At 39.3% G+C, this 26,251-nt stretch overlaps 1 protein-coding gene across 1 annotated transcript in view; it reads left to right on the top strand.

Annotated features, from left to right (window-relative positions):
* Positions 1 to 26,251, top strand: part of ntrk3a (neurotrophic tyrosine kinase, receptor, type 3a) — a 245,384-nt gene that overhangs the window by 168,219 nt on the left and 50,914 nt on the right. Inside the window, exon 13 of the mRNA XM_042496388.1 lies at positions 20,607 to 20,795. Coding sequence (XP_042352322.1) covers positions 20,607 to 20,795 — 189 coding nt within the window. The remainder of the gene's footprint in view (positions 1 to 20,606; positions 20,796 to 26,251) is intronic.

A 26,251-nucleotide genomic window follows, 5' to 3' on the forward strand; every position in this document is an offset into this window, starting at 1 on the left:
TTTGTAAGTGATGTGCTTTTTGTGTAGTTTTATGTTGCGTTGTCTCTTCTTTTTTTGTATCACTTGACCTCATGTGCTACTGTGTGTATTATTTTTCTTGCGTGTCTTTTGTTTTGTTTGTTTGTTTTTTTCTTTCCTCCCGTACAACTTTGTATTGTCATGTCATTGTGCTGTGTATTTGTTATGACCTGCAGGGACTGCAGATGCAAATTAGCTCTAAACTATAATCTGTTGGATTAGACCAAGAAATCCTACACAAGTCCTCTTGTGTTGGAAAAATAAAGGAACTGAATGTGACAAGGGGCTTGATGCCACTCACTGTGCTGTCCATGTACTGTAAACCATACAGTTGTTCATTTCCTTGTTCCAGGTCCAAAGTTTGAAATATTGGGTCACTGTGGCTTAAATATAACTTTCTGTATTTGTTTTAGTAACTCAGGAACTTCATCTGCATTTTGACACAAGGAACCAGGTTCTACTTTAGTGTCTCCAATATAGCTGCTGCTAGGGCTGGGCAATATAACGTGAGGTAATTATAGTAATCAATCTGGGTAACTATTTAATACCAATATCTTATTAAATACACCTGTGCACCCCTCTGTCCTCACAGTATTGATTATTATTATTAAATCTTCTTACTGAACAATCACCGAAAATCATAAATGATAACTCTAAATTTATTTTTTAAATTTATTTAACCTTTATTTATAAAGGTAATCTCACTGAGACATAGGCTCTCATTGTCAAGAGACCTGTTGCGGAAAATATAGAATATAGCAACAATTAGTTACAGACAGACAGATTCGTCAATACAGTACATACAACATTTTAGTGAAAGTGCCAAATGAAAGCAAATTAAAAATACTGAAAACAGGAACACGTTTCCAAAGACGCTTTATTTCTGTGCCTTAAATTCAAAATCCCCTAGTGGGATCAAGCTGGACAGCTTCAGATCCTGCTTTAGCATGTTCCAGGTTGAAGGGGCAGGGTATCCCTTTTCGCCAGGCTCTGCAATGTACTGAGTGAACACTGAAGGTATTAAAGGCCTAGGAGCACAGGCTATGACTGCACTGTTTGTATGACCTGTAGGAGGATAAAAATGTGGGCAGCAGTCCAAGGATAGATGTGTAAATGATGTTATACCAATGTAAAAATCTGCACATTCTCACTGACCCTGGCGTGTCAGTTTTTGCTTGTTAAATGCTCCAGTTTCCTTTTAAAATATACATCCGTCTTTACAGGAAATTTAGATTATGTTACTAAAATCACTCTGTTTTTAAAAATGATCAACGTTTGGGTTAAAATAGGTAGGTTTGTTTACTTCAATACCATAAATTAACAAGTATGTTACACAACGTACGTCACCTTACTGATTGGTGTTCTTGTCCCATGTGAAACCAAAACTTGACATTGTTCTTTCTAAGTACAGTTAATGTCTCGTGATATACATGTCATGTGACATGTGTCACTTTATTAGGTTCCACATGGGACACAAACAGCAGTCTTCTGAGTAAAAGTAGTGTTTGTTTGACACACCACCACCCCACCCTTTACAATGCCTTCCTCTATATACTGAGGCATTTCCGCTGGTGGGTTTACATTTACCTGTTTGTTAAACATGGGTAAACTCACTAAATATGAGCGATTGGCTTCATTCCTACTGCCACTGAACTCATTGTGGGAGAGCGAGTTGGCCTCTCTGTCAGCTCACACGTTTGTGTGTGTGTTGTCTTGTTCGTGTGTCCATGCGACATCACAGACAGGCAAGAGAACAGGTAAACAGTGGCAGGAACAGAGGTCTGTGAAAACTTTAGTGGTTTCTTCTCTTTATTTATCTCTTACTTTTCAAGTCCCCCTTTCATACTCAGTGCAAACTAATTTGGAGCAATGTTTTAGCTGCTTAGGAGGACACAGACAGTAATTAGTGATGTTGCATCATTGCATCTCACCAGTTAAAGAGCTGAAATTACCGCATTCACCCGGGTGTTGCATTCCCATCAATGCCAGTTGGAGCCGGAGGCGATAAAAGCCTGTGTCTACAGACAGAGTCATTTGACCCCGGTGTGAATGCCGATTGTATGCATTCTCATTGCATTTTTTTGTGCAGTGAGAATCAGGCTATGGTTTACACTGGAATTACTTAAAAGCCCTGTGCTTCTCATACACACACTAAAAGGTGCCTTGTGTGTGAGAATATTGGAACACTGATAGCCACTAACTAAGCTGTCATGTCCTGTGAATGAATGGCTGAATATTTGTGTTTATTAGTTGATTTAACAGAGACCATGCACAAAATCACTGTTATGCCACAGAATAACTGTTCTGTATATCTGTGCTCCCTGGGGAGAAAAAAAAAAATATATTATTTAAAAAAATGAATCACAGTACATAGTATTAAAAGCAATTTGCTAGCAATATTCACAATTTCAGTGGTTAAGAACACTTTTAGGCAAGTATTTCAATAAGAAACTCAAAGTAAAACAGATTTTGTTTGACATCTCTATCAAAGTAATAACTTTCATCAAGTGTTAGATTTGAGTAGCACTAAGTGCCATCTGATCTTTCTCCCCTTCTTTTTGGGCGTCTGTGGCTCAGGGGGATCAGTGGGTGGTCCACTACTCAGATGATTTGCAGTTCAAGCGCAGACTCCTCCAATCTGCATGTCGAAGAATCCTTGGGCAAGATACTGAAACCGTAAATTGCTCCCTGTTTCCTTGGTTCCATCAGTGTGTGAGTGTGTGAGACTGTAAGAATGGTAACTGAGTAGAAGGGGGCATGGTACGGTAGCCTCGGCTAACGCTGTGTGATTGTATGTGTAAAGTGAAGTGTGATTTGAAGCCTCACTGTAATGAGGGGGCTTAGCTGACCTCCAGGTTGATCACCACGTTTTCCACACCGGCTTATCGGCCTGAAGGGGGCCAGCTGCCAGTGATGCTTCCAGGCGACTCTGAAGGCAAAGGTCCCATCAGTGAATTGTAACAGTGGATTGCCCGAGTGAACTAAAGGTTTTAGTTCAGAGTAGCAGCAGCTTTTGTCAGCATTAGTCGCTGGTGGTCCATTTGATCAGATGATGTAGACTTCTGATTCCTTGAGATGTTGTCTGGTAAGCTTTGTAAAGAAAACAGTAGGAATGCTCAAGGCTTGATGGTAGCCTATGAAATACAAAAAGAAAAAACAAAGGTTTCTTCAGTTGTCCCTGAGGTTCTGAGTCTTGTCTAGAAAAGTTAACCTCGTGTAGGACTTGAGCTGAGAATCAAAGGAAATTTAAACGAAGACATCTAATTACAACTTAAAATACAATCAAATGTTAAATAAGCTCCAGCCTAAAGCGGTGAGTGTTTGGCAGTCTGATTTTTGATGTGTGGAAGAACACTCCAAGCCAAAATGCTCATGTTTTGCATGGCAGTGGCTAAGTCTTCTGATTATAGTGAACATCAGAGTTTTACATATCAAATTCATATACTTACACATTACTATGGTCAATTAATTGTGGTTCTACCATAAATAGCAGGTAATAATATGTGTAACATGCAATTTTCATAAAATCTGATTTGAGCTTTAATAACATTAGAAATCCTTCTTCAGTAGGTTATAAGAGATTTCTAACTCCTCAACTGTCACAACACAGGCTTTTATTCAACAATGGTAACAGTGGAGCCAACAGTTTAACACTCAAATCATAATGCTTTCTTATAGTGCTGCACTCAGAAATAAGTTGATACCTCATTGCCTTCACTTACCATGGTCCCTGAAGTAATTCCAACCCATTCTCATCCCAACTCGTCACATGGTGCCATACTGTCAGGACCCTCCGCATCCACTTATGATGCTTTAGTTATTTTTTTTGTGTCAGCTGTTTACACGTCAGGATGCTGTTACTGTGATGTCAACAAATGCCAACACATTCTCACTCCGAACTTGTCACATGGTGCCGCTCTGTCAGGACCTTCCACATCAGCCTCCTTGTGCATTAGCTGTTTAAACTCCAGGAAGTCGTTATGGTTATGTCAACAAATGCACATGGTGGGATGAAGCAGCACGGTCCTTATGTTTACACAACAGCGCTGACTGTCAGGATGGTTGGGATCATACTCAGTTAGTATCACCACCAACATTTTTACACCACGATGAAAAGAGAGTGGTTGAAAAAGTGGTTGAAAAGCTGTGTGGTTGAAGTGCTGGTAAAAAGAAACCAATGACGACTTGGCAGGAAACAGAAACCCATCAGCAGTATCTCATGACAAACTCTTATGCACTGTTGAGCCTTCCAGCCTTCTCTCTGGGAGTGAAAGGTCATGGTTTTCCCTCCTCAGCTGCAGACAGGGTTATAATTCACAAAGCTGCCAGTGGTTTTTGTCAGTTATATGTAATCAAGGGTCATTTGGGAAATTTTAATAGATGAGAAATGGTGTGCTTTTCTGGTGACTTTCACTGATATTCATACAGCCGCCAGAACTTCTAAAATAATTATAAAAAGCCAACATTGGTTATTTGTCTGTGTGAGAAGACTAACTCATTCAGGGTAGGGAATCATGCAGTATATTTAGCATCATATTAGCACTGGTCCCAGATTGTGCCCTGCACAGTCAACCATAGCCTGTATCCAACCTGTTGTATGGGTTGCTGCTCTGGTCCTTTTCCCTATAGACTGATGGAAATCTTGTTATCACAGAACTATTACCTGAGCTGTTCTGAAAAATTCCAACTTACTCATCAAACATTCACTGCACTTCCTGTCAGTACTGGCCTAGCCTGAAGGGAATGATTAGGGGTGAAGGAGGAGCAAAACAATGCAGAGACAGGAAGGAATTCAAAGGTGAAGGCTGAAGGTATGAATAGACACGGAGGGAAAGCAAATACTGTGAACAAGTGACTTGTTGCCATGCTTTATTTCAACAGTTATTGACCATTTACCAAATGGAAACAGTGTTTTACAAGTAAAGAAAGAGCAACAGTTTAAACAAATCTGTGTATCATTCGTTCATTTGAGATTCAATGTGGAACCCAAAAGCAGAGAGTTAAAAGAAAAAGTAATTTCGTTATCTGTTTCTGAATCAGATATCACAAAAAATTGGATCCTTTTTCATACTGTGGATTATGGACCTTTCGGACCACAGCCCTGTGTATTTAAAACTGCATCTCGAACAATGTCGGAGAAACACACTATGGAGATTAAACACTCACATATTGAATAACATGAAGGAACAAATTAAAAAAGATATTACTGAGTTTTTGGATCAGAATGACAATGGAGAGGTTACACCTCCAATATTATGAGATGCATGTAAAGCAGTGCTAAGGGGAAAAATAATTGGATACAGTTCTCATTTAAAGAGAGCTAAACAAAAAGAATTAGATCAACTACAAGCAGAATTGAAACAGCTGGAACAAAAACATAAAGACACAAATGACCAGAAAACGAAAGAAGCACTTAGGAAGAAAAGGAATGAAATAAATGAGATCTATTCTAAGGATATACAGAAAAAAATAATATTTACAAAACAGAAATATTATGAAGGGGGAGGCAAAGCCAGCAAATTGTTAACTTACAATCTGAAGAAGCAACAGGCGGAAAACTCAATCCATAAAATTAAAAACCCGATGACTAATTTGATACACTATAAATGGAAAGACATACAAAATAGTTTCGAGACATGTTTTCAAAGACTATACTCGCAACCTCAGGTTGACAGAGTAAAAATGGAAGAATTCTTTGAGAAGACTTGTCTTCCTAAATTGACTGCTGGTCAGAGTAACCAACTTGCAGTAGAAGTCACAGAGAAAGAAATTAAAGCAGCTATAACCCATCTCAAATCAGGTAAGGCACCTGGCCCAGATGGGTTTCCATCAGAGTGGTACAGGGAGATGGGGGGTGCCTTGATCCCTGTGTTGCAGCCCACCTTTAATTGGGTCCTTAAAAAGAATGAGATACCGTCTTCTTGGAGGGAAGCAGTAATTTCGCTGATTCCAAAGGAGGGGAAGATAAACTCGAATGTAGCAATTATAGACCAATAAGTGTGTTAAATCAGGACTATAAGATCTTTACACATATACTAGCCAAGCGAATAGAGGGACTGTTACCACAAATCATAAGCCTTGATCAGACAGGGTTTGTGCGTCAGAGACAAACTCAAGATAACATTAGAAGGACCTTGCATGTAATAAGCCATATAACAGATAATAATTTAGAAGCGGTATTAGTGGGGCTAGACACTGAAAAAGCATTTGATTGTGTAAATTGGTCCTTTTTGTTTAGAGTTTTGGAGGAGTTTGGTTTTCATAATTCCTTTATTAAGACAATACAAGCTCTTTATGATAACCCAAGGGCAAGAATTCAAATTAATGGAGCAGTTTCAAACCCCTTCTCACTGGAACGCGGAACAAGGCAGGACTGTCCAATCAGCCCCCTTTTATTTACAATTTTTATCGAACCCCTGAGTCAATCGATTATTCAGAATAAAAATATTAAAGGAATATGTATAAAGGGAGGAGAGCAAAAGATCTCATTGTTTGCAGATGATATATTGATACGATTATCCAGCCCAGAACAATCTCTAGCACAGCTATTTTCACTTTTGGAACAATATGGATCGTTCTCTGGTTATAAGATGAATGTTTCAAAGACTCAGATTCTTAGTTTTAACTATAGCCCCTCAGAAAATGTGAAGAAAAGGTACAATATTGAGTGGGAAGCTGAATCCACGAGATATCTGGGTGTAAATTTACCAGCTGATCTGTCACAACTGTCTTCACTAAATGCTCTCCCCTTGAACAACAAGATAAAGGAAGTTATAAGGAGATGGGATTTAATACCTTTTTTTAATTTTGGATCTCGTATTGAATCAATCAAAATGGTTATCCTGCCGAGATTGTTCTATCTCTTTCAGTCCCTTCCACTAGATATATCTGACCAGCAGTTTCAGGAATGGGATAAACTCAGAGTTTACAATTGGCAAAGGGGGGGGGTCGCGCTCCCATGTTTAAAGGACTATTTCATTGCAGCCCAATTGAGATCATTAGTATACTGGTGTAATCCAGAATATAACACTAGATGGAAGGAGCTTGAGGGGACTATAACAGGAGAGTTCCCGATCCAAGCAGCAATAAGAGATAAAGGGTTGATGGATAAGTTAATTGAGTCAGGAAACCATTGGATTCGTTTGCCACTTAAATGGTGGAATAAGGTAATAGCTCAAAACAATCTTAAGGAGGGGATCAAAGTGTTGAGATGGTGCGCTTTTGATCCAGACTTCCTACCTAAAAACTGGGTCGCAAGGTTTAAAGGATGGGTAACTCATGGATTGACAGCATATTGCACATTTTTGAATAGTAGGGGACAGTGAACAATTTTCAAAACCTAAGGACACAATATGGCTTGAATAATGATGACTTCTATAGATTTCTACAAGTTCGTCACTATATTGAGAAAATTTTGAAAGAGATCAAACAAGAGCAATGGGACAATATTTTATTAAAAGTCTTCATAAGCACATACATCTGAGGCTCAAACCAAAAAACTGTTTCAAGGCTCTATAGGGGTCTGCAACAAATGAAAGGTAGCTCACTCCATGTAAAACAGAAATGGGAAATGGAAGGGAACTTAGTCCTAAATGAAGAAACTTGGGAACAGCTATGTGAGATTCAATGGAAAACTTCAAATTCAATACAATGGAGAGAGTTTTGCTGGAAAAAACCTTATTAGTTTTTTCATCACTCCAGTTCAAAAAAGAAATTATACCAATTCATCTGTACGTTGGAGACAGTGCGGATCCCCGGAGGCTAATCATTTTCACATATTTTGGTTATGTTCAATATAGCTCCCCTTTTGGCAGGGGGAGTATACATTTTTGAAGAAAGTATTCCAGATAGACATTCCATTTAAGTTTGTATCTTTATACTTAGGCGCCCTACCAGGGGAAAATGTCACTTCTAAGGATAAATATTTATTTCAAATTCTAACTGCCGCTTGTAGGAAAACTATTACAAGGAAGTGGTTGAAACCAGAGAGACCTACAGTGGATGAGTGGTTTGACATAGTATATGATATATTCAAGATGGAAAGAATAACCTTTGCCATAAAATTGCAACAAGATGCGTTTTTAAAAAGATGGGAGAGATGGATTAGATTAGTTACACAGGTACGGCCATCATTTATTTAATGATATTTTGTATGTACTTTCATATTCCTTTCTTTGTGTGTGTTTGTTTGATCCTTCCTACCTGTGTAGTAAAAGTTTTCTTGAGAAACTTAAAGGTATACCCCACAAATTATATAACCCTGTTCTAGGGAGAATAGTTCCTATTATGTATTTTTAAGGACTCATCTCTGAAAGGACTATTCATTCATCTCTGTATTGTTCATGGTACTACAAACATTCTGCAATGTGAAATGTTAATTAACAGAATGGATGTATGAGAGTTTGGTTATGTTAATGAACATATGTACCATACAAATTCCTAATAAAGAGAATTTAAGAAAAAAAAAAAAAAGCTGAATATGGTATGGAGAATAATCTGTCATATGATTTGTCAAAAGAGCAAAGAGCGCTATGTGCTCAGCTGACTCCAGTTGTTTTACCAGAATGTTTGACTGGTGAAACTGGAGGGTGTTTAATTCTGACAGATGGCATGCCCAACCTTGCTGGAAGATACTGAAGTCTGTATTCCAGGAGAGAGCACATCTTCACAGACATAATGTATTGAAGAGATCAACAAACGGCTTATCAGCTGTTTCTGACTGCTGAGACATTTAGACATTTACACTAAAATATGCGTTGAAACAACTTCACTGCTTTCTCCATGAAACACCTACAGAAAAGGGGTGGCGTGGCAGTTTGCTGATTGCAAATTTAAATTTAGAGTGATTCTGAATTACTGACATATGCATATGATAACAACAAAATTGTCTGTGTGCACATGTCAAGAATCCGATTGTAATTTTGCATGCACACGTAGTTTATGTCCAATATAAGAACATTTTAATTTAGCATAAATGCACATGCATATATTAGTGGATGAGCCCGATATGAGAGTACAGTAAGCTTGATTCCCAGTTCTGTTGGCCTACTGGTCCACTAAGGGCATTCAACCTGTGACCTTTGTGCTCCATGAAAACTATCGACCTCACACTGTCTGACAGTCTATCAATCCCTTCCCCTCACATTCTTTTCTCCTCCTCCATTATTCCCCCATGTCTCTCTGTCACTCACTCTGTGTCCTTGCCTGTCCATTATCAGCTGACTGTCAGCCTACATGTCAGCTTGTCTAACACATGGCCCAAATATTAGCACAGATTGTTGACAAAGGTCAGAGTCTTCAGCAGCCAGCATGTCCATCAGAACTCAAGCTTCAAGTGTCCTTCAGCAAATATCTGATTTCCTGACCTGCTTGCTGAGAGACCCTGTGGATGAAAGAGCCACTCTGGGAAAATGTACATTTATAAGAAAACAAACAAACAAAAAAATACCCACAATGTCTGAATTAGCTTTTTTGATGTAAAATATTTGTCCATTTGTAATAACAACAGGACAGGAGCCAGGTCTAACCATCAGGATGTATTCTGCAGTTTTTTTTTTAAAATACCATTATTTCCTGTTTCTCTGCTGACCATCACAAGTTAAAGGAGCTATTTGTAATTTTCAGTCACTCTTTCCGGCCCAGCATTATCTCACCCTTTCAGTGACTGTAAGCCTACAGCTTATGTTGTCTTTAGTTACACTAAAGATATTATTTAGTAAATAACCAACGTGAGATGATACTTACTGGTTTAAAACAAAAGGTTGTCAATTCAGCTTCAAACTGCATTTTTTTTACTCTTTTAAGAGCTGTCTCCAGCATTAGAAAGACACACCAATATTTACTCTAGTTTTGCTTCTCCTTTCATTGCTTCTTTTCTTATGGAATGTTGCTTCTTTTCCTGGAGCTTTGGCCATTGCTTTGATTCTTACACACTAACTAACTAATTCAGTGAGACTGTAACTTCTACGCTGTTTACATTGACTCCAGTGTTGTGTTGGGGTTGTGATGTGGTATCCCCGTCGATATGTGTTTCCTCTCCTCCTTAACCTGACCCAAACCCTTACCCCTAACCATGACCATCAAGGGGGGGGCGCTACACATTAACAGGCACTATTCGACAGGGGAACACACTTTGACACGTACACGTACACTAGAGGCTACAGTGACTCACTATCACCTCTGAGGCAAGGATGTATTATTACAGAGTGAACAACCCTTCCCCGGCTGCTTAGCAGTGGATATTTCTGCAATACAATACATAGGCATCTTGGACATAACTTCAAAGGTCTTACTTCTACATACCAAGGTTACACAAAGGGTTAGTTCAGTTTTTGAATGTTTTAAACTAAAATTATGTCCAGATCTTACAAAATGCACCTTTAATAATGAGTAAGCCAAATTAGAGTCTTAGGGGGCCTGAAACCCCTTCATCTGACATATTTCTGCCTAAAAAATATGCAGATGTAAATGTTAAGGTAATACTACTACATAAAAGTGTATAGGTCTGTAAAAAGGCCAGGGGTATCTAAAACAAAGAGGAAATGAGCAAAAATTTGATTCTGGGGCTTGCTGTGTCCAATGCAACCCATTTGTTTCCCACTAAATCTCTGAAATCAATTTTTTAAAAATGTGTTATCCATTTAGCATAATTAATAGGCCCCCAAATCTCTTTGATGTTGATCTGAAATAGTGTCCATATCTGAGACAATGCCAAATTATGCTAATTTCCCAACACATATGCAAGTTATCATCCAGCAGTTTTTGAGTGCTACAGACGCATACTGTACATTTACATACATAAAACTGAGGTAATCAACATTTATGTGTTCCTGGAGCTGGCAGGGAGACCATCTGGAAGGGCAGCCATGGAAAATTGTGTCTTTTCTGATCCCTAATTTGAGGTGGGGTGAAGCATTTAGGCTACAGCAAGTGTCATTTTCAAGATAGAAAGGCCACCACAAATTCATAAATGCATAAAGTACTGCAAAATAAGAAGAGACGATGTGTCAAGTAAACGATAATGTCTCTCTGTGCATGAGGGTGATATTTGATATTTCAGAAAAGAATGGCAGCAGGCCCTCTATTTCCCTCTTTGTTTCAGGATGCTCTTTGCCAACTTCATACATGATGACTAAGGACTATTGACTTAATATTTGCATTTACATCCTTTGATCAGAAAAAGGGAAGTGACATTTTTTCAAGGAGTAACATGTTGGAGCTTTTTCATTAAAAAACATGTTGAACTATAACCTACTGAGCCTGTTCAAGCAACTCCCTCATGACAAACTTTAGACATGCACTTACACTTTACACATTACACATGACTGTGTTGTCTGTTTTGTACAACACTGGAGTATTCTAGCGTGTATCTAGTGACCTCCAGGGTCCACAGGGAGGACTTGAAGTCTCTGGTCAGCCCTGAGAGTTGCTCAGCAAAATATACTGGCACATCCCGATAAGCTGTTTACACTCCGGAATGCTATAACTGTGAAGTCAACAAATGCACATGTTGGATCACACAGCACGTCATCGTGTTTCCACAACATGAGCACATAGCAACCAGCGCGGACCCTAACAATGGTTAGGATTAGGCAAGAACTTCACATTAGGTTAGGGCTATGCAAAAGATGCACATTGTAAGGTGTAGAAAAAAAAACCAAAAAATCCACATAGGATGTGAACTCCAGCATGAAAATCTCCTTAAATTACATCTTCAGCAGCAGTGTTATAATCGTACTCCGTCCTGCAATGTTTCGTGCACATGTGACGCCACCCAAGTACATTCTCTCCATTGGTTGCCATGTGCTTTTGTTGCCTAACCATAACCACGTGCAGCGTCATCCCACCATGTGCAGTTGTTGACATCACCATAGTGGCATTCTGGAACGTAAAGAGCAGACGCAGAGGGATACCTAACTCATAATACTTAGACAAGGAAGTCCACTTCAAAGCAGAAACATGTGATGACTTAGCTGGAATGCAACACATGAAAAGAGATCATCTATCATAGCAGCACGTTCTCATTCTGAGATCCAACTTTACAGAATGTTGTCCAATGACCTTCCCTCTTTTTATTCCCTATTCAATCATTAAATTAGTGCCTTCATAAGTTAATGTTTTTTAATTTCCTTTCTGCATTTGTCATCATGTCTTCTTGTACCCATTACCATGGAAACCCCCCCTCCCTAACTAGCACCTTACGGCCCAAATTGCTCCTTGTTTTCTGTCAGCTGTGAAGGTTGACTGTGTCAGTCATACATAATTCAGGCTGATGTGTTTGGATCCACTAGAGAATACTGATTAGTCTACATCAGTAGTTCTCAGCTGGTGCACAGATACCTCCCAGATCCCCGGGGAGGAGGTCTGAATTTATACAGCAAACAGTCAATAGAGTCCAACAATGATAACACTGTTATGGGATAATTCAATAACTGCAGGAAAGCGACAAAACACATTACAGCCAGGGAGTAAACTGAATAGAAAATACAATTATATATATATATATATGTATATATATCTATATCCCCCTCCCTAACTAGCACCTTACGGCCCAAATTGCTCCTTGTTTTCTGTCAGCTGTGAAGGATTACAATGTATCTCCTTATATATATCCTTTATTTAACCAGGTAAAAGACTCACTGAGATTTAAAATCTCTTTACAAAGATGCTGCTCCCTGTCCCCTTACTTATGTTTTTTATTTATGTTAAAAATGTAGGAAAATATCTTTTTGACTTGTTTTTGGCAGGAACAAGCCTCTCTGCACATGTTCTGCTGCCACCACCTGTCCCCCAGTCTGTCTGTCCCCCTAGTTCCTGTGTCTATTATTTTATCAGTTTGTTTCATATTGCATAGTTAAGATTTGGTTTGACTAAGTGTTGTTTGTTGCCATAACTCAGTGGTTCTCAAACATTTTCTGTCATTCCCCACTCTGGGTGTGTGTTTGTGTGTTGTGTGTGTGTGTGTGTGTGTGCATGTGCGTGTGCGTGTGCGTGTGTGCGCGTGCGTGCGTGCGTGTGTGTGTGTGTGTGTGTGTGTGCGTGTGTGTGTATGTGATTTTCAAGCCCCACCTGTCCCCCTTCGCCCCAACAAAATTGTAACAAAATAGACCAACTTTGACATTTAGTGGAATAACACAAAGTTCCAAACTAGTAATGACATCAAATAACACAGTTCAAAACTAGAGAAAATAAAGTGCAGTTGTATTGTCAGTTTGCCACTTTGTAATCTGTGCAAATATACAAACAAACAAACAAAAAAAAAAAACAGAGCAAATGTATTTGACAAGTGAGCGTCTTATCACTGCATTAGTACCTGCAATGAGCCTGTTTTGCGCTCCACATCTTTTCAAAAAAGGGTTGCAGGCTTACCTGCAGGATACTGCCATTATTCCAGAAAGGAGGTTCAACAAACTCTGAATCAACCCTGAACTCTGAGTTGACTTACTTACTTTGGTTCCAGATCAGCTGATCTGAATTAGTTCAATCAACTCTGAGTATGTTCACCCTGAGTTCAGCGTGTGACGACCTCAATAAAAAGCTTTACTCCTTTACTTTACCCCTTTGGAACTAAAGGTCCTCATGCTACCTACGGTGAATATGAGCACATATTTAGAAAAGAAAACCGTTGCTGTAGTTAAAGAGAAAAGCGGCACGGGAGAAAATCGCTGCCCGTGTCATTTGTGTCAATGCATAAGTTTGAATGCACGTGTCCATTGACTTAACATTAACCACATTATTAAAAACGTAGCACAGATTTAAAAAGTGATGGATTAAAAAAGAAAACTTGATTTTCATTTAGGTGCAATCCCACAGGGGAAAAATGCACTTGGAAGCAACTGGAAATTAAATATAAAAACATCATTCAGAAAGGTAAGACATGTTTCACTCAACCATGATTGTAGGCCGACCTCACTTTGTTTTGTTTTTTTCTATTTGATGTTAAACAAAGTAAATATATTCATTCAGCAGCTATTTCAACATGGAGTCATTTAAACCCCCAACAGAATGCTTTTTTAACACATATATGTCCTCTCGCCAAATATGCAGCTGAGTAAATTAACATTTGATATTGATATTGATATAAAGCTCACACTGTGAACACAATATTAACTTTCCTCATGGGAATGAGAATGACTCTGATGATGATGACTGATGATTGTGTATTAGATTATGGTGCATACAAATGTGAGGATGGTACTTTTATTAAGCTAACTGATATTTGATTTGTGTTTTTCTTTATTTTATTTTTATGTTGGTATGCTAGCTTGTTGGATGCTTTTTAAATTTAATTTAGTTTAATTTAGCTTTGAATATATATACATATAATATATATATATATATATATATATATATATATATATAGTAGCGGTTATTAATAACTACGTTAAAATTTGGATTTTGCACTCGTTAAAGTAAAAGGGGCACCATTCTCCATTCAGGAGAAAATTAAATCTTAAATTGTGACAGTGTTAAGACATGTCATTACTTTAATCAATCTCATAGTCTGTACCATTTATTCTGTATACATTGATCTTGTTTCTCTCATGAAATAATATCCACAGACAACGACTTGGCGATAAATGAGGATAATTTATTTAGACCAATAAAATGAAGAGTAAATAGATGAAATAATATGAAATATAAAAGGACAGAGAATACGTAAAAGGGAACCTACGTGATGTATGTTCAGGTAGTGTAAATAATTAATTATGGATGATAGTGGAGGAAATACGTGACCGTCTAAAACTGGATGCGCACTGAACGGTGACGTAGAATTTAGAAATTTGGCATTAAAGCTTCGCTATACGACATCAACTCTGATCACTAGAAAATGTTATTCTGCCTACTTTTGTCGACTTGATTAGACTTCTCCGGGGAGGTCCAGGTCCTCGCGTCTCTCCAGGGGAGAGCTGCGGCGCCTCTTCCAGACGAGGTGACCCGCTGAAAGGCGGCGGCGGCCGGGCAGGTGGAGTCGGTGTGCGGCGGTCTTTAACTGGCCTCGGTGTTCGCCTCAGCGAACCGGTTAAAGTCTTTAAACAAAGTCCTTAAGGGCAGGCAACGGATGCTGATAGTTTGTGCAGCAGGTGTTGCTTCTAGATCGGTGGCAGAGTTGATGGCGAATCGCGGAGTGTCCTTCTCAATTAAAACTCGCAGAAATAATCAAAGTAATCCCACTGGTCTGAGGGAGTCACTTTAAATTATTGATTTGATTTTAATTAAAAAACGAATTACCAAAAGTGTCTTTACTGACCAAAAACTGGTATAAAGAAAAGCATCAAAGAGATTTAAAAGAAAATGGCTTCAAAAGTTAAAGTTCAGCAAAGCTCTGGTGAGCTGTTGCGGCTCCGCTTATAAAATTGAAGAAAAGAAAAGTTGCGAGCGCGGATGCACGAGACGCACCGCGGTAAAAAAGGAAGCGAAGAAAAAACTTCGGAAGAGAAAAGAGGAGAAGCCTTGAGAAGAGTGAGCCTAGAGAGAGAGAGAGAGCTCTGAGCTAACTTTAGAGAGAGTCACTCAGTTTTTTATCTTTCGATTTGGGGGTGCGGATGGAAGGCGGAGTTAGCGAACTTTTGCACCGAGCGATCGCGCATCTGGTATAAGTTTCTAAAAGACCTAATGTAATTTAGGAGACATTTATGTCTCTGAACTTTATGACGAATTACGCGATCTAACCCGTGGTGTATAAATTCACGTATCTCCTCACCACTATAGTCTCATCACAGTAACTTCCAATGCACGTTAGGAGACCCAAAAGTAATTTATAACGTAACACATGATTCTGAAGATCTTTTGCTCAGTTTTGTGAAATATGTGACCACACATAACATAACATTGTACCATGGAGCCTAAGAAACTTGTGATTATTTAGATATAGGATTACTTTTAACATTATACAATGAATTCAAAATACGATATAATTACAAAGTTGGTTATGAGCTTACTAATAACTAAGACCACTAGATGGCAGTATAGCTCCATTATAACAAAAGGGGAATAAAACGTACTTTACCTAACTCATTCAAATTACATGAGATGAAAAGAATGGGAGATGCTCCTATCTGCTTACTGAAGCATGGAGACAACCTCACCCCCAGTCACAAAGATTAGGGAAGAAGGGAAATTTTAACTTACAACCTTGGTCCAAGTCATTCTGTCAGATGTTTTATCACAACACAGGGTTATATAATGGCTTTACCCAATGTTCGACCAGTTGGTTATCTCAGCAGGGGAGGCAATACAATGGTTGTTTGGTATTGCTTGGGTGATCCCAGGAGGTCGTTCAGATGCCTTACATCCTGTGGTATGCTGATGGGACCTTCGGAGTGCTTACCTTCCACCATATTCCCGTGCTTAAGAAGCCAGAGCGTGTTTACAGACATCCCCAGGGAGTATAAGTTAAGTTAATTAACAACCCCCTGTTGGATGTTTTGGGTTCGTAAAACAGTGTCTCTTGACGTGTCCCCCACTTGCCCAGGGGACATTGAGCTCTGGAGTTTCTCATAGGGACAAATGTAATGACCACGCCAAGGCAGTCCACTACAATATATATAAATACATTTATATTTCCTACAAACCTTTTTTATTTTATATATATGTGGTGATGTGTATATGAAAATTCAGTGAAATACTAATTATAAAAACGTAGCACGATGCACAAAATTTGTTCTGATGTGAGCACACCTCCGCAGTGTGTGAGATTGGACATATACATCCGGAGAATGTTATTAAGATGAATGATTGAGTGCAATGAAAGACTGTGCCAAAATATTCATCAGGGAAAGAGAGCACATCCAATCGAAATCTGAAAATCCTCTCCTAAGGTAAGGCACTGCTTAATAATTCTGCTTTGATATCTATCGGATTGCAAAAATACGGACAATCCATGTCTGACAGTTTGCTTCAGGTGGGAAGAGACAGGTAAAAAGTGTTTTTCTTAGAGAAAACCTGCCATTGCAGGTTATGTTCACAGAGTCAGTTACCATGGTGATTGACTCAGAGTTTGACTTAACTCTTTTTCTGGAACAGATAACAGAGTTTTCCTCATCGCAGGGTTAACATACTCAGAGTTCACATAACCTGATTTCTGGAACACCCCCCAGCTCAATGTTGAGCTGAGATCTACACTTTGTTTTCAGTGAAGCAACAGATAAATCTCACAAGGACTCAGTCTGACAATCCATTCCAGTTATTGAGTAACATACAACCTATATGAAATGTATGTTCAACATATGACTGTAATAAATAATCATAGTTAGAAACAGTCAGTTAATAAAATAAAATACAATACCAAAATACCAACCCTCTGCAGTGAATGGTTTCATAACCCAGTCATACTGAACACTGTTTGAAAAGTATTTTTGAAATAATCTTCTCAAGGAAGAGATGTGCTCCTTAATACATAGGATGACTGGAGTGGCTCCAGAATCATCACAGATTCTTAAAGGCATCAGTATTTCCTTGATCAAGGTGCCTTCCCTATATCTTGAGCTTTCGGATGAATGCAGTGATCTTGTCTGCCAGGTGAGGTATGCACAAGAACCACATGTACTGCGTTTAGTATTTGTAATGAAACACTGCAACACCTGCCCACAGGAGGCGTTTTAATCATTAAAATAGTAAAAAGAAAATAAAATACATCCACAAATCCATAAAAAAAATACACCTGCACAACGTACAAATTAATGGCATGTCTACTGTGGTATTAAGCGTAAGAAAAATAATGTTTCTCTTTAAAACATTACAAATGGGCTACATTTTCAGTCCAGTTGGTTGACAGTTACATTCTGCTACTTTAACTCCGAAAGAGGTTTTGATTAATGCAGTTAGTCTTTGCTGCAGCTTGTGTGTTTGTGTGTAACACTATCTATGGCTGCCTCTTACTGCTCAAAGTGTTGTGTAAATAAGGAATGCACATAAATTTTAATTCGTATTGTGCTTTGTTATTTTCCCAATAAACCGATACCTTTGAAACATGGAAGTTAAAAACAAACAAAATATTGGAAATATAATACATTTAGCTACTTTCGTTGGCAGTAGACAGCTGAGACTGGGAGGAACTTCCTTCTGTAGCTGTTGTGCATTTTTTTGGGTGTATCCGTGTGTTTTTGTTAGATTTTTTTGCATCAAGTTTCATATTGAACCATTTTCATTTAACATGTTAGATGGTTCTGGGGCGTCTGGTGGCAGGTGCCCCATGAATGAAGGCAAAGTCCTTGCCGCAGTGGGCGTGGGTGTTACTCAAGCTCACGGCCTTTTGCTGCATATCGTCCCCTCTGTCTCCCACTGTCACTCTGTCCTATCCAATAAAGGCAAAAATGTCAAGAAAAAAAACTGCAAAAGAAATACCACAAAGGCATGTTAAACAAGAAATAAATAAAACATCAAGCAGGTTGCATACTAGAAAAAGAGTGAGAGGAAGTAAAACTTGTGTGCTCCCACCCTTCTCCTTAAATTAATACATAACTAATCCATTTCCTATTAGTTACTTCCTAGTTTCATTTTTTGTTATCAGAAATTAATGAATGAAATGGTTTGGAAATGCCATCAATGACCTTTTTTACCAGTGACATCTCAATGTCATTAAAGACAGTAGTCTTTTTATTCTTGCATTATTAACAATATCTAATATTTCACTTTCATCCACTGCATTAAGAAACATGGAGCAAGCATTTCTCTCCACTAGATGTTCTTGTGTCCCTGGATAAGGAATAATTCTTCCAAGGTTAGCCCCTATATTTACAAAGAACTCATTAAAGCTATTTGCAACATCAGCCATGTTATAATTTTCAATGTCAATATCCATAAAGTACGTAGGAAGACTATTTTGTCTTGAGCCATTTCTTATAATAATGTTAATTATGCTCCATATTCCTTTCATATTACTATATTATATCTTCTTATAGTAATCCCTTGTACTTGCCCTTATAATAGTAGATGATTTATCTTTATATTTTTTTGTATTTATTTTCTGCCTCTTTACTGATTGTCAGTGTAGCAGCAATTATAATTAATGGTGGAGAAAAAAAATATTGTCCAGGTCTATATCTTGTTCCAAGTCCATTGTGTTATGTTCAGTGTATTCATATGTTTTCATTTCCAGTTGTTCATGCTCCTTTATCCACTGTTATGTGGCTGTCATCTGATGCAGAATGAAAATTAGTTCTGTCAGTGTGTGTGATGGCATTGTATTATCTCAATGTCCAGTCAATGTCTAGTTCCGGCCATCTTCAAAAGTCACCAAGAACATTGGTTCAGTATGCCAGTTCATGACACTCAATAGTATTTGTCCAGATCTGCAGTGTTTCTAATGCAGATCACTTGTTACTGTTCGCAACCGTGAAAGTAAGAGGACCCAAGAGCAACATCACAGACAGGTTACAGTTGAACAGAAGGAAAGGTTTAATGGATGCCAGGGGTTAGGAGCGAGAATGGAGGGTACGGGGGGTTCCAGGAGTTGGGAAGCCTGGAGAGACAGGTGAGGCTGGTGAGACAGGTGAGGCTGGTGAGACAGGTGAGGCTGGTGAGAATGGTGAGGCTGAGGGCAGTGGAAGTCCGAGGTGGAAGAGGAGGCGAGTGACTAGGCAACAAGGCGAGAGGCTAGGCAATGAGGTGCTGGAGCTCAATGGTGGGAGGCACTGGAAAAACAAAAGCACACAAGAAAAAATGGAAATCACTTTCTTCAAGAGCAAGAAATTTCCACAGGAGAAATCTCAGGAGAGACTGCCAATCTAGTACATGTGAGGTGGAAAATAATCTGGCGCGGAAGATGAGTGAGACTGGAGTATTTATGGCAGCAGAGGAATGATTGCTGATGAGGAACCGGTCAGTGTGTGTGCCACAAGCTCCAGCATCCGGAAGCCACATCAAGCCCCTGCAACACAGCAGCACAAAGACAGACACACCACAGGCGTGCAGGTAGAACAGCCACAAATATCACAAGCCATCCTAATAAAATACAGAGCCTGCTGGGGTCCCATTAAGTTTTATGTATACTTTGCAGTTGTAAGTCCAAGTATTTTGTATTTTCTCTCTTAAACTGGCGTTCTTTTCTAGAAAAATCAGCATTGTTTTGCCAGGTGGTCATTCAAAAAGACATCCGTTCCTTTTAACTTTATTCCTTGTTACAACAGTGCTATCTTGTGTTTTCTGTTGACGAACCTCAGACTTATGGCTGGTTTGTCGCTAGTGTTTCCTCTGGGCAGAGGGTGACATGCTTTGATATTATTACAATCCAACTCGATCCCTTTGGTCTGTAGGAAGTCAGCCACCTGTTGCTCAGCGGAGTTTGCATCCTGCTCACCAAGCTCTCCCCCGTTCTCAGTGGTCACCACTCAAGTGTATGAGTGGAGTTTGATTTAGAGACTGGTGACAATCACATCGTTGATCTGCGTGTATTGCTCCAGGTCCACAACTCTGTAAATCTTTGCAGTCCATCCATCCCTCTTTATTCCTACAGCTATTACAAACCATGTTTGTATGAAGAAATCGTTTCATAATAATGGATATTTAGATAGATAACATATATCATACATAGTTTTTGGCTTTTGTTTTACCTTCAGATGTTCAGTCTGCAACTCTTGTCATTTTAGGACCAGTAGCAGTGATAAGCGGTGAGGAAGACTCTGCCAGCCCACTTCATCATGTGAACCATGGGATAATCAGCCCCTGCACGCTGGATGCTGGACCGGATGCTGTGGTGATTGGAATGACCAGGATCCCCATCATAGAGAACCCACAGTACTTCAGACATGGACACAACTGCAACAAACCCACCACCTGTAAGTACAGGACCCACTGTTGCTTATTTGCCATATGTTGTACATTAATTGATTATTTTCATCTTTTTTTTTTTTCCCCAAATAAATTAATGTCCAGATTATTTTAAAGAAGTAGAAAGGTTCAGGTAATTTTAAGTCATATTTTAGGTCAGCATCCCTCAAAAAGTGTTTCCCGTTCCAAAACGACATGGAGAACATCCACCATAGGACAAGGGACAGGTCAGCATTTTTTGTCATCCACAAACAGGACTGAAGAATTTAACAGGATCCACCCAGTAGTGTCGCTTTCTTTCACTTCAGCACAGCAGAGCTAAAAGCACATGTACTTTCACAATTGTTTGGTTTGATCCAGCTTTATCCTGGCTTGTTGGTATTCAAGCTCAGGTGCTGACCAAACAACAATACAAAAACCTTAGAAAAAAGGTAAAACTCTTTACGCCTCCAACTGATCTCTGGTGTGATCCAGTTGTGGTACAAACTTGTTATAGTACAAATTTGGTAGCAAGAGTTCAAATGTTGAAAAGTGACTAAAAACAGAATGCAATGATTTATATATTTTTTAGACCTATATTCCATTGAATACAGCACGAGGATGATAAATTTAAAGTTCAAAGTCCATCCATCCATCCATTTTCATTTAATTGTCCGAGGCTCGGTCACTGGGGAAACAGGCTAAGCAGAGCACTCCAGAAGCCCCTTTCCCTAGCAGCACTTTCTAGTTCCTCATGGGGGACCCCAAGGCGTTCCCAGGCCAGACAAGATATGTAATTCCTCCAGCGTGTTCTGGGCCTCCTACCAGTGGGACGTGCCCTGAACACCTCCCCCGGGAGGCGCCCAGGAGGCATCCTGATCAGATATCCAAACCACCTCAACTGGCCTCTTTGGTTGTGAGGGAGCAGCGGCTCTACACTGAGCTTCTCCCAGATGTCTGAGCACCTCACCCTATCTCTAAAGCTGAGCCCAGCCACCCTTGGGCGGAAGCTCATCTTGGCCGCTTGTATCTGCAATCTCATTCTTTCTGTCACTACCCAGAGCTCATGACCATATGTGAGGGTTGGAACATAGATGGACTGGTAAATCGAGAGCTCTGCCTTCTGGCTCAGCTCCCTCTTTTCCACGACAGTCTGATGCAACTCCCGCAACACAGCGGATGCAGCACTAAACTATCTGTCCATCTCAAGCTCTGTTCTACCCGCTCTCATGAACAAGATCCCAAGATACTTGAACTCCTTTGCCTGGGGCAACAACACACTCCCCACCCAGAGGGGAGTGTCCACCATTTTCCGACAAAGAACCATGGCCTCAGATTTGGACATGCTGACTCTCATCTTGACTGCTTAACATTCGGCTGCAAACCACCCCACTGCATTCTGGAAGTCACGTTGCGATGGAGCCAACAGAACCACATAATCTGCCAAAAGCAGAGATGCAATTCTGATGTCCCCAAACCGGACCCCTTTCTCCCCCTGGCTGCACCATGAGATCCTGTCCATGAAAATCAAAAACAGGATTGAAGACAAGGGCCAACACCAACTGGGAATGTGTCTGACTTTATGCCAAATATGTGGACACAGCTCTCACTTTGGTTATACATGTACTGGATGGCCCTGAGGGACGGGGTCGTAGGCCTTCTCCAAGTCCACAAAGCACATGTAGACCGGATGGGCAAACTCCCACGACCCCTCCAGCAACCTCGCTAGGGTAAAGACATGCCACAGCACACCAGCCTTTTCTGGCATCTAATTTAAGCAGAAATTTGGAAACAAAGCAGCATACACCACGTCATGTAAAAGGAACAACTAATCACAGCTGGATGGATAGTAAATAACAGTCTGTAGTAAATATGGAGGAGAAATTAACCCCAAGTTTTACATTTGTCCCACGGAGGACAACTTAGGTCCAATACACACGTTAGAAGCAATATCTGGAAGAGGATCAGCTCTGCACTCTGGATTTTTTTTTTGGTAGGTGCTAAGATATGGTGCTGGTTTGCTTTCCCACTGGCACAGGGTGATCACAAAAGCAGCACCCAGCTCCTGAGCTTGTGTTTTCCAATAGTGTAGCAAACAGCTTTCTCAATGCACAATTGCAAATATTTACAAAGATTTCACCATCTACAATCCTTAATATCTTCAAAAGATTCAGAAAATCTAGAGATATCTCTAAACATAAGGGGATGGGCTAAAAAGCAAATACTGAATGACCTTTAAACCCATCAGGCTGCACTGCATTCAAAACTGACTTGATTTTGTAAAGGACATTACCACATGGGCTCCAGGACATTGACAAACCATTCCATCTATAAATGCAAGACTCTACCATGCAATGTGAAAGTAAAACATCAAAAACATCCAGAAACACTGCGGACTTCTCTGAGCCCAAACTCATCTGAAGTGGACAGACACAAAGTGGAAAAGTCTGATGAGGTCTGATGAGTCCACATTTCAACTATTTTAGAAATCATGGATATCATGTCCTCCAGGCTTAAGTGGAAAAGCACCATCCAGATTGTTACCACAGCAAGACAAAAGTCAGCAACTGTGATGGTGTGGGGTAGAGTTGGGTCGATCTTGGGTTATGCTGGTCCTGTCCCATGTATGAGCTGAACCTGAGTTGATTTTATGCAAACCAACTGAATCCGCATTTGTCAATATGACACATTTAAGCAACTTTTAAAATAGCCTATAGTACAGCTCTAAATCCAACTCAAATGACATTATAAGTAATAAGCGATATGACAACGTAATTAAAATGATAATATGTCTATAACCGAACCAATGGAGCAACTTGTGTCCAGGTTGGTGATGGCAACATAAATCTAATTTCAGCTGAGGTAGGAGGCGGGAGAGTTGTGCATGCCATGTTTGTTTACTTTTTGGGGTGATGAGAGGAAACACGACAGACTTAGTCTCTTAAAAAGACTAAAACTGTGCCAGTGTAAGGACATTTGAAGCCAACAATAAAGCTGCCCTTACTGGCTGCAGGCGTGCGAGCTGAACTTTTGCAGAACGCTGTGTTTATATTTATATTTGTTGCTTATTTTGAAAGCACCACAGTGGACGAGGACCAGCTGATTCATGAAATTAAAATTAGGAATTATTTATAACAAACTACGTTTTTGATTACAAAAACTTAAACACAGGTTTAGCTGACAGGAGGGACATTACTGGGAAGCTGAAATTTTCTGCTGACGTAAATCACCATTGTTAAAACTAAGCTAGGCTAGCATACTGTTTGCGATACTGTATGTATTTTACAATGAATATCACAATATTAAACTGGTGTTTTCTGTTTCAAAAAATAACCTAGCATACGTGTGAAGATAGCAAGTATGCTAAATGGATAAGTTTCCAGTCAGATCTGGAGCTCACAGCTGGGGTTTACATGAAGTAACAATAGGACATATTTAGTGAATTCAGTTTGAACAGGGAGCTCCGATGTTATGCGATGCTACACGATAGTCAGATGCTGGTTTTCTGTTGGGACACAGTGTCAATATGTACCACTCTGGATCAGCTGCTGAATCATGTGGAAAACCTGGTATAATTCTGTATACAGGACAGGTGTTTGGATTAATATCATTTCGTGTTAAGAAATTTTACACAGCCTAACCTCCTACTGGGGTGTGTTTGTGCCTATGGCGTCATGAGTAACTTGCTTATCTGTAAAGGCACCGCTAATGCTAAAAGGCACATATAGGTTTTGGAGCAACATATGCTGCCAACCAAACTACTCAAGCAAGATAATGAGACACATTCTGCTTGTGTTCCAACAGTGTGGCTTTGTACTGTAGTTTCTCAGCTGACCTGCCTGCAGTCCAGACGTGTCTCCCATTGTTGCTATATGTTGTGCTTCATAGTGTACCAAACATTTTCAGAGAACCTTGACCGTGTTGATACAAGTAATGAATCAAGCACTAGGGAAAGAATTTCCCTCTAAAAGAGTGTTGTCAGTTCCCAGACACTTAGTGAGTGATAAGAAAAGATGATATCACAAAGAGATAAACGTTTTTCAGTTTGAACATTAAAACATAAAATTAAGATTAAGTCTTTGGACTGTATGCAACGCAATGTATGAAACAATTTTCACCAGTGCGTTTCTCTCATATTTGGTGTCCTTGGCAAGGCTCCCCTCAGTGCACTCCCACCCCCTGCAACCAAACCCACAAAAGGAGTAAGTTATTTGCTGCAGCTCTATAGTCAAGTAATGCAAAATGCAAATAAACATTCTTGCTAACATGTTGTACATGTTAAAATAATCAAATGAATCAATAATCAATAAATGATCAAATAAGCTAAATAAAAATTTAAAAACAAAAATGACGAAGTAATTTGATCAGAACAATTTATAATAAAACATTTTTTTGATTATGTTATATATATTATAATAAAAAGTACAAATTTATTTTATAACTGAATTGGGGGTGCACAAATTTTGGAATTCTGGGAGGAAACTGATGCCAGTGTTTAAAATAATTTGGCCGAAAGATGATACTGATGTTGTTATATTGTCCTTTGTGTATTTTTTTCGCATTCTTCCTCTTTTGTGCCAGGAAAACACAGAAATGTCAGCTATCAAGAATAACTGTTTTTAAATACTTTAACCCTTTATTACTTTCGTTTGAGCACAGATTCAGTGATACACTTGTATGGAACAACCTTTTAACTTATTTAACTTATTTAACATATAAAACATCTTTTGAAAAAGAAGCAAAAAGCCTTTTGTATCGTAATTCCTTTTCTATCTAATATTTATTTTATAACACTGTGATAACATCAACAATTTTCTCAAAAAGCTTATATATTCAGGTTTCTCACCAAAAAATAAAATTTACAAGACTACACTAAACAAATAATGGGAATGTTGTTTGTTACCTTTGCCTAATGTTCATTTTTACTGAATAGACAATGAACATGTCATACTGAAATTCAACGGAACCTCCAAGAGCTGTCCATTGTAAGTTAACATTAATGAGCTCTCCTCCCACTGATTTCAAAGTGGATTTGTTCTTTTTTTTCATTTTGTTTCTCTCCATATTCACTCCTCTCAGTGTGTTCAGGTCAAGTCCCTAGGAAGTGTGCCACCCTCTGAAGCAAAATTTACATAGTGGCCGAAAGTGGAACTACAGCGTCACGTGATACACACTGGCCCAGAAAGAGTTTTCCCCATTTGTTAACATTCGGAAAGAGACCTCCTGAAATCATCCAATTTCCCGAATCAAGATTTGGAATTCAGTATTTCTCCAGTCATAAAATGACTGGACTCAACTATGAACGCGCATGTAACTCTTGGGGTCCCTGACACAACACAGGCTTTGTGCCGGCCGTAGTAATGGATATTTTTGAATCATAATGGATCATTTTTACCATCTTACAACACATCCATACTCTGTTGGCTATAAAACCTGTAATATGGACGTCTTACAGTGTCTGTATCAGAGACCGTATATACAGTCT

Source organism: Plectropomus leopardus, chromosome 11 (assembly GCF_008729295.1).
Source record: "Plectropomus leopardus isolate mb chromosome 11, YSFRI_Pleo_2.0, whole genome shotgun sequence".
In the NCBI taxonomy this organism is placed as follows: Eukaryota; Metazoa; Chordata; class Actinopteri; order Perciformes; family Serranidae; genus Plectropomus; species Plectropomus leopardus.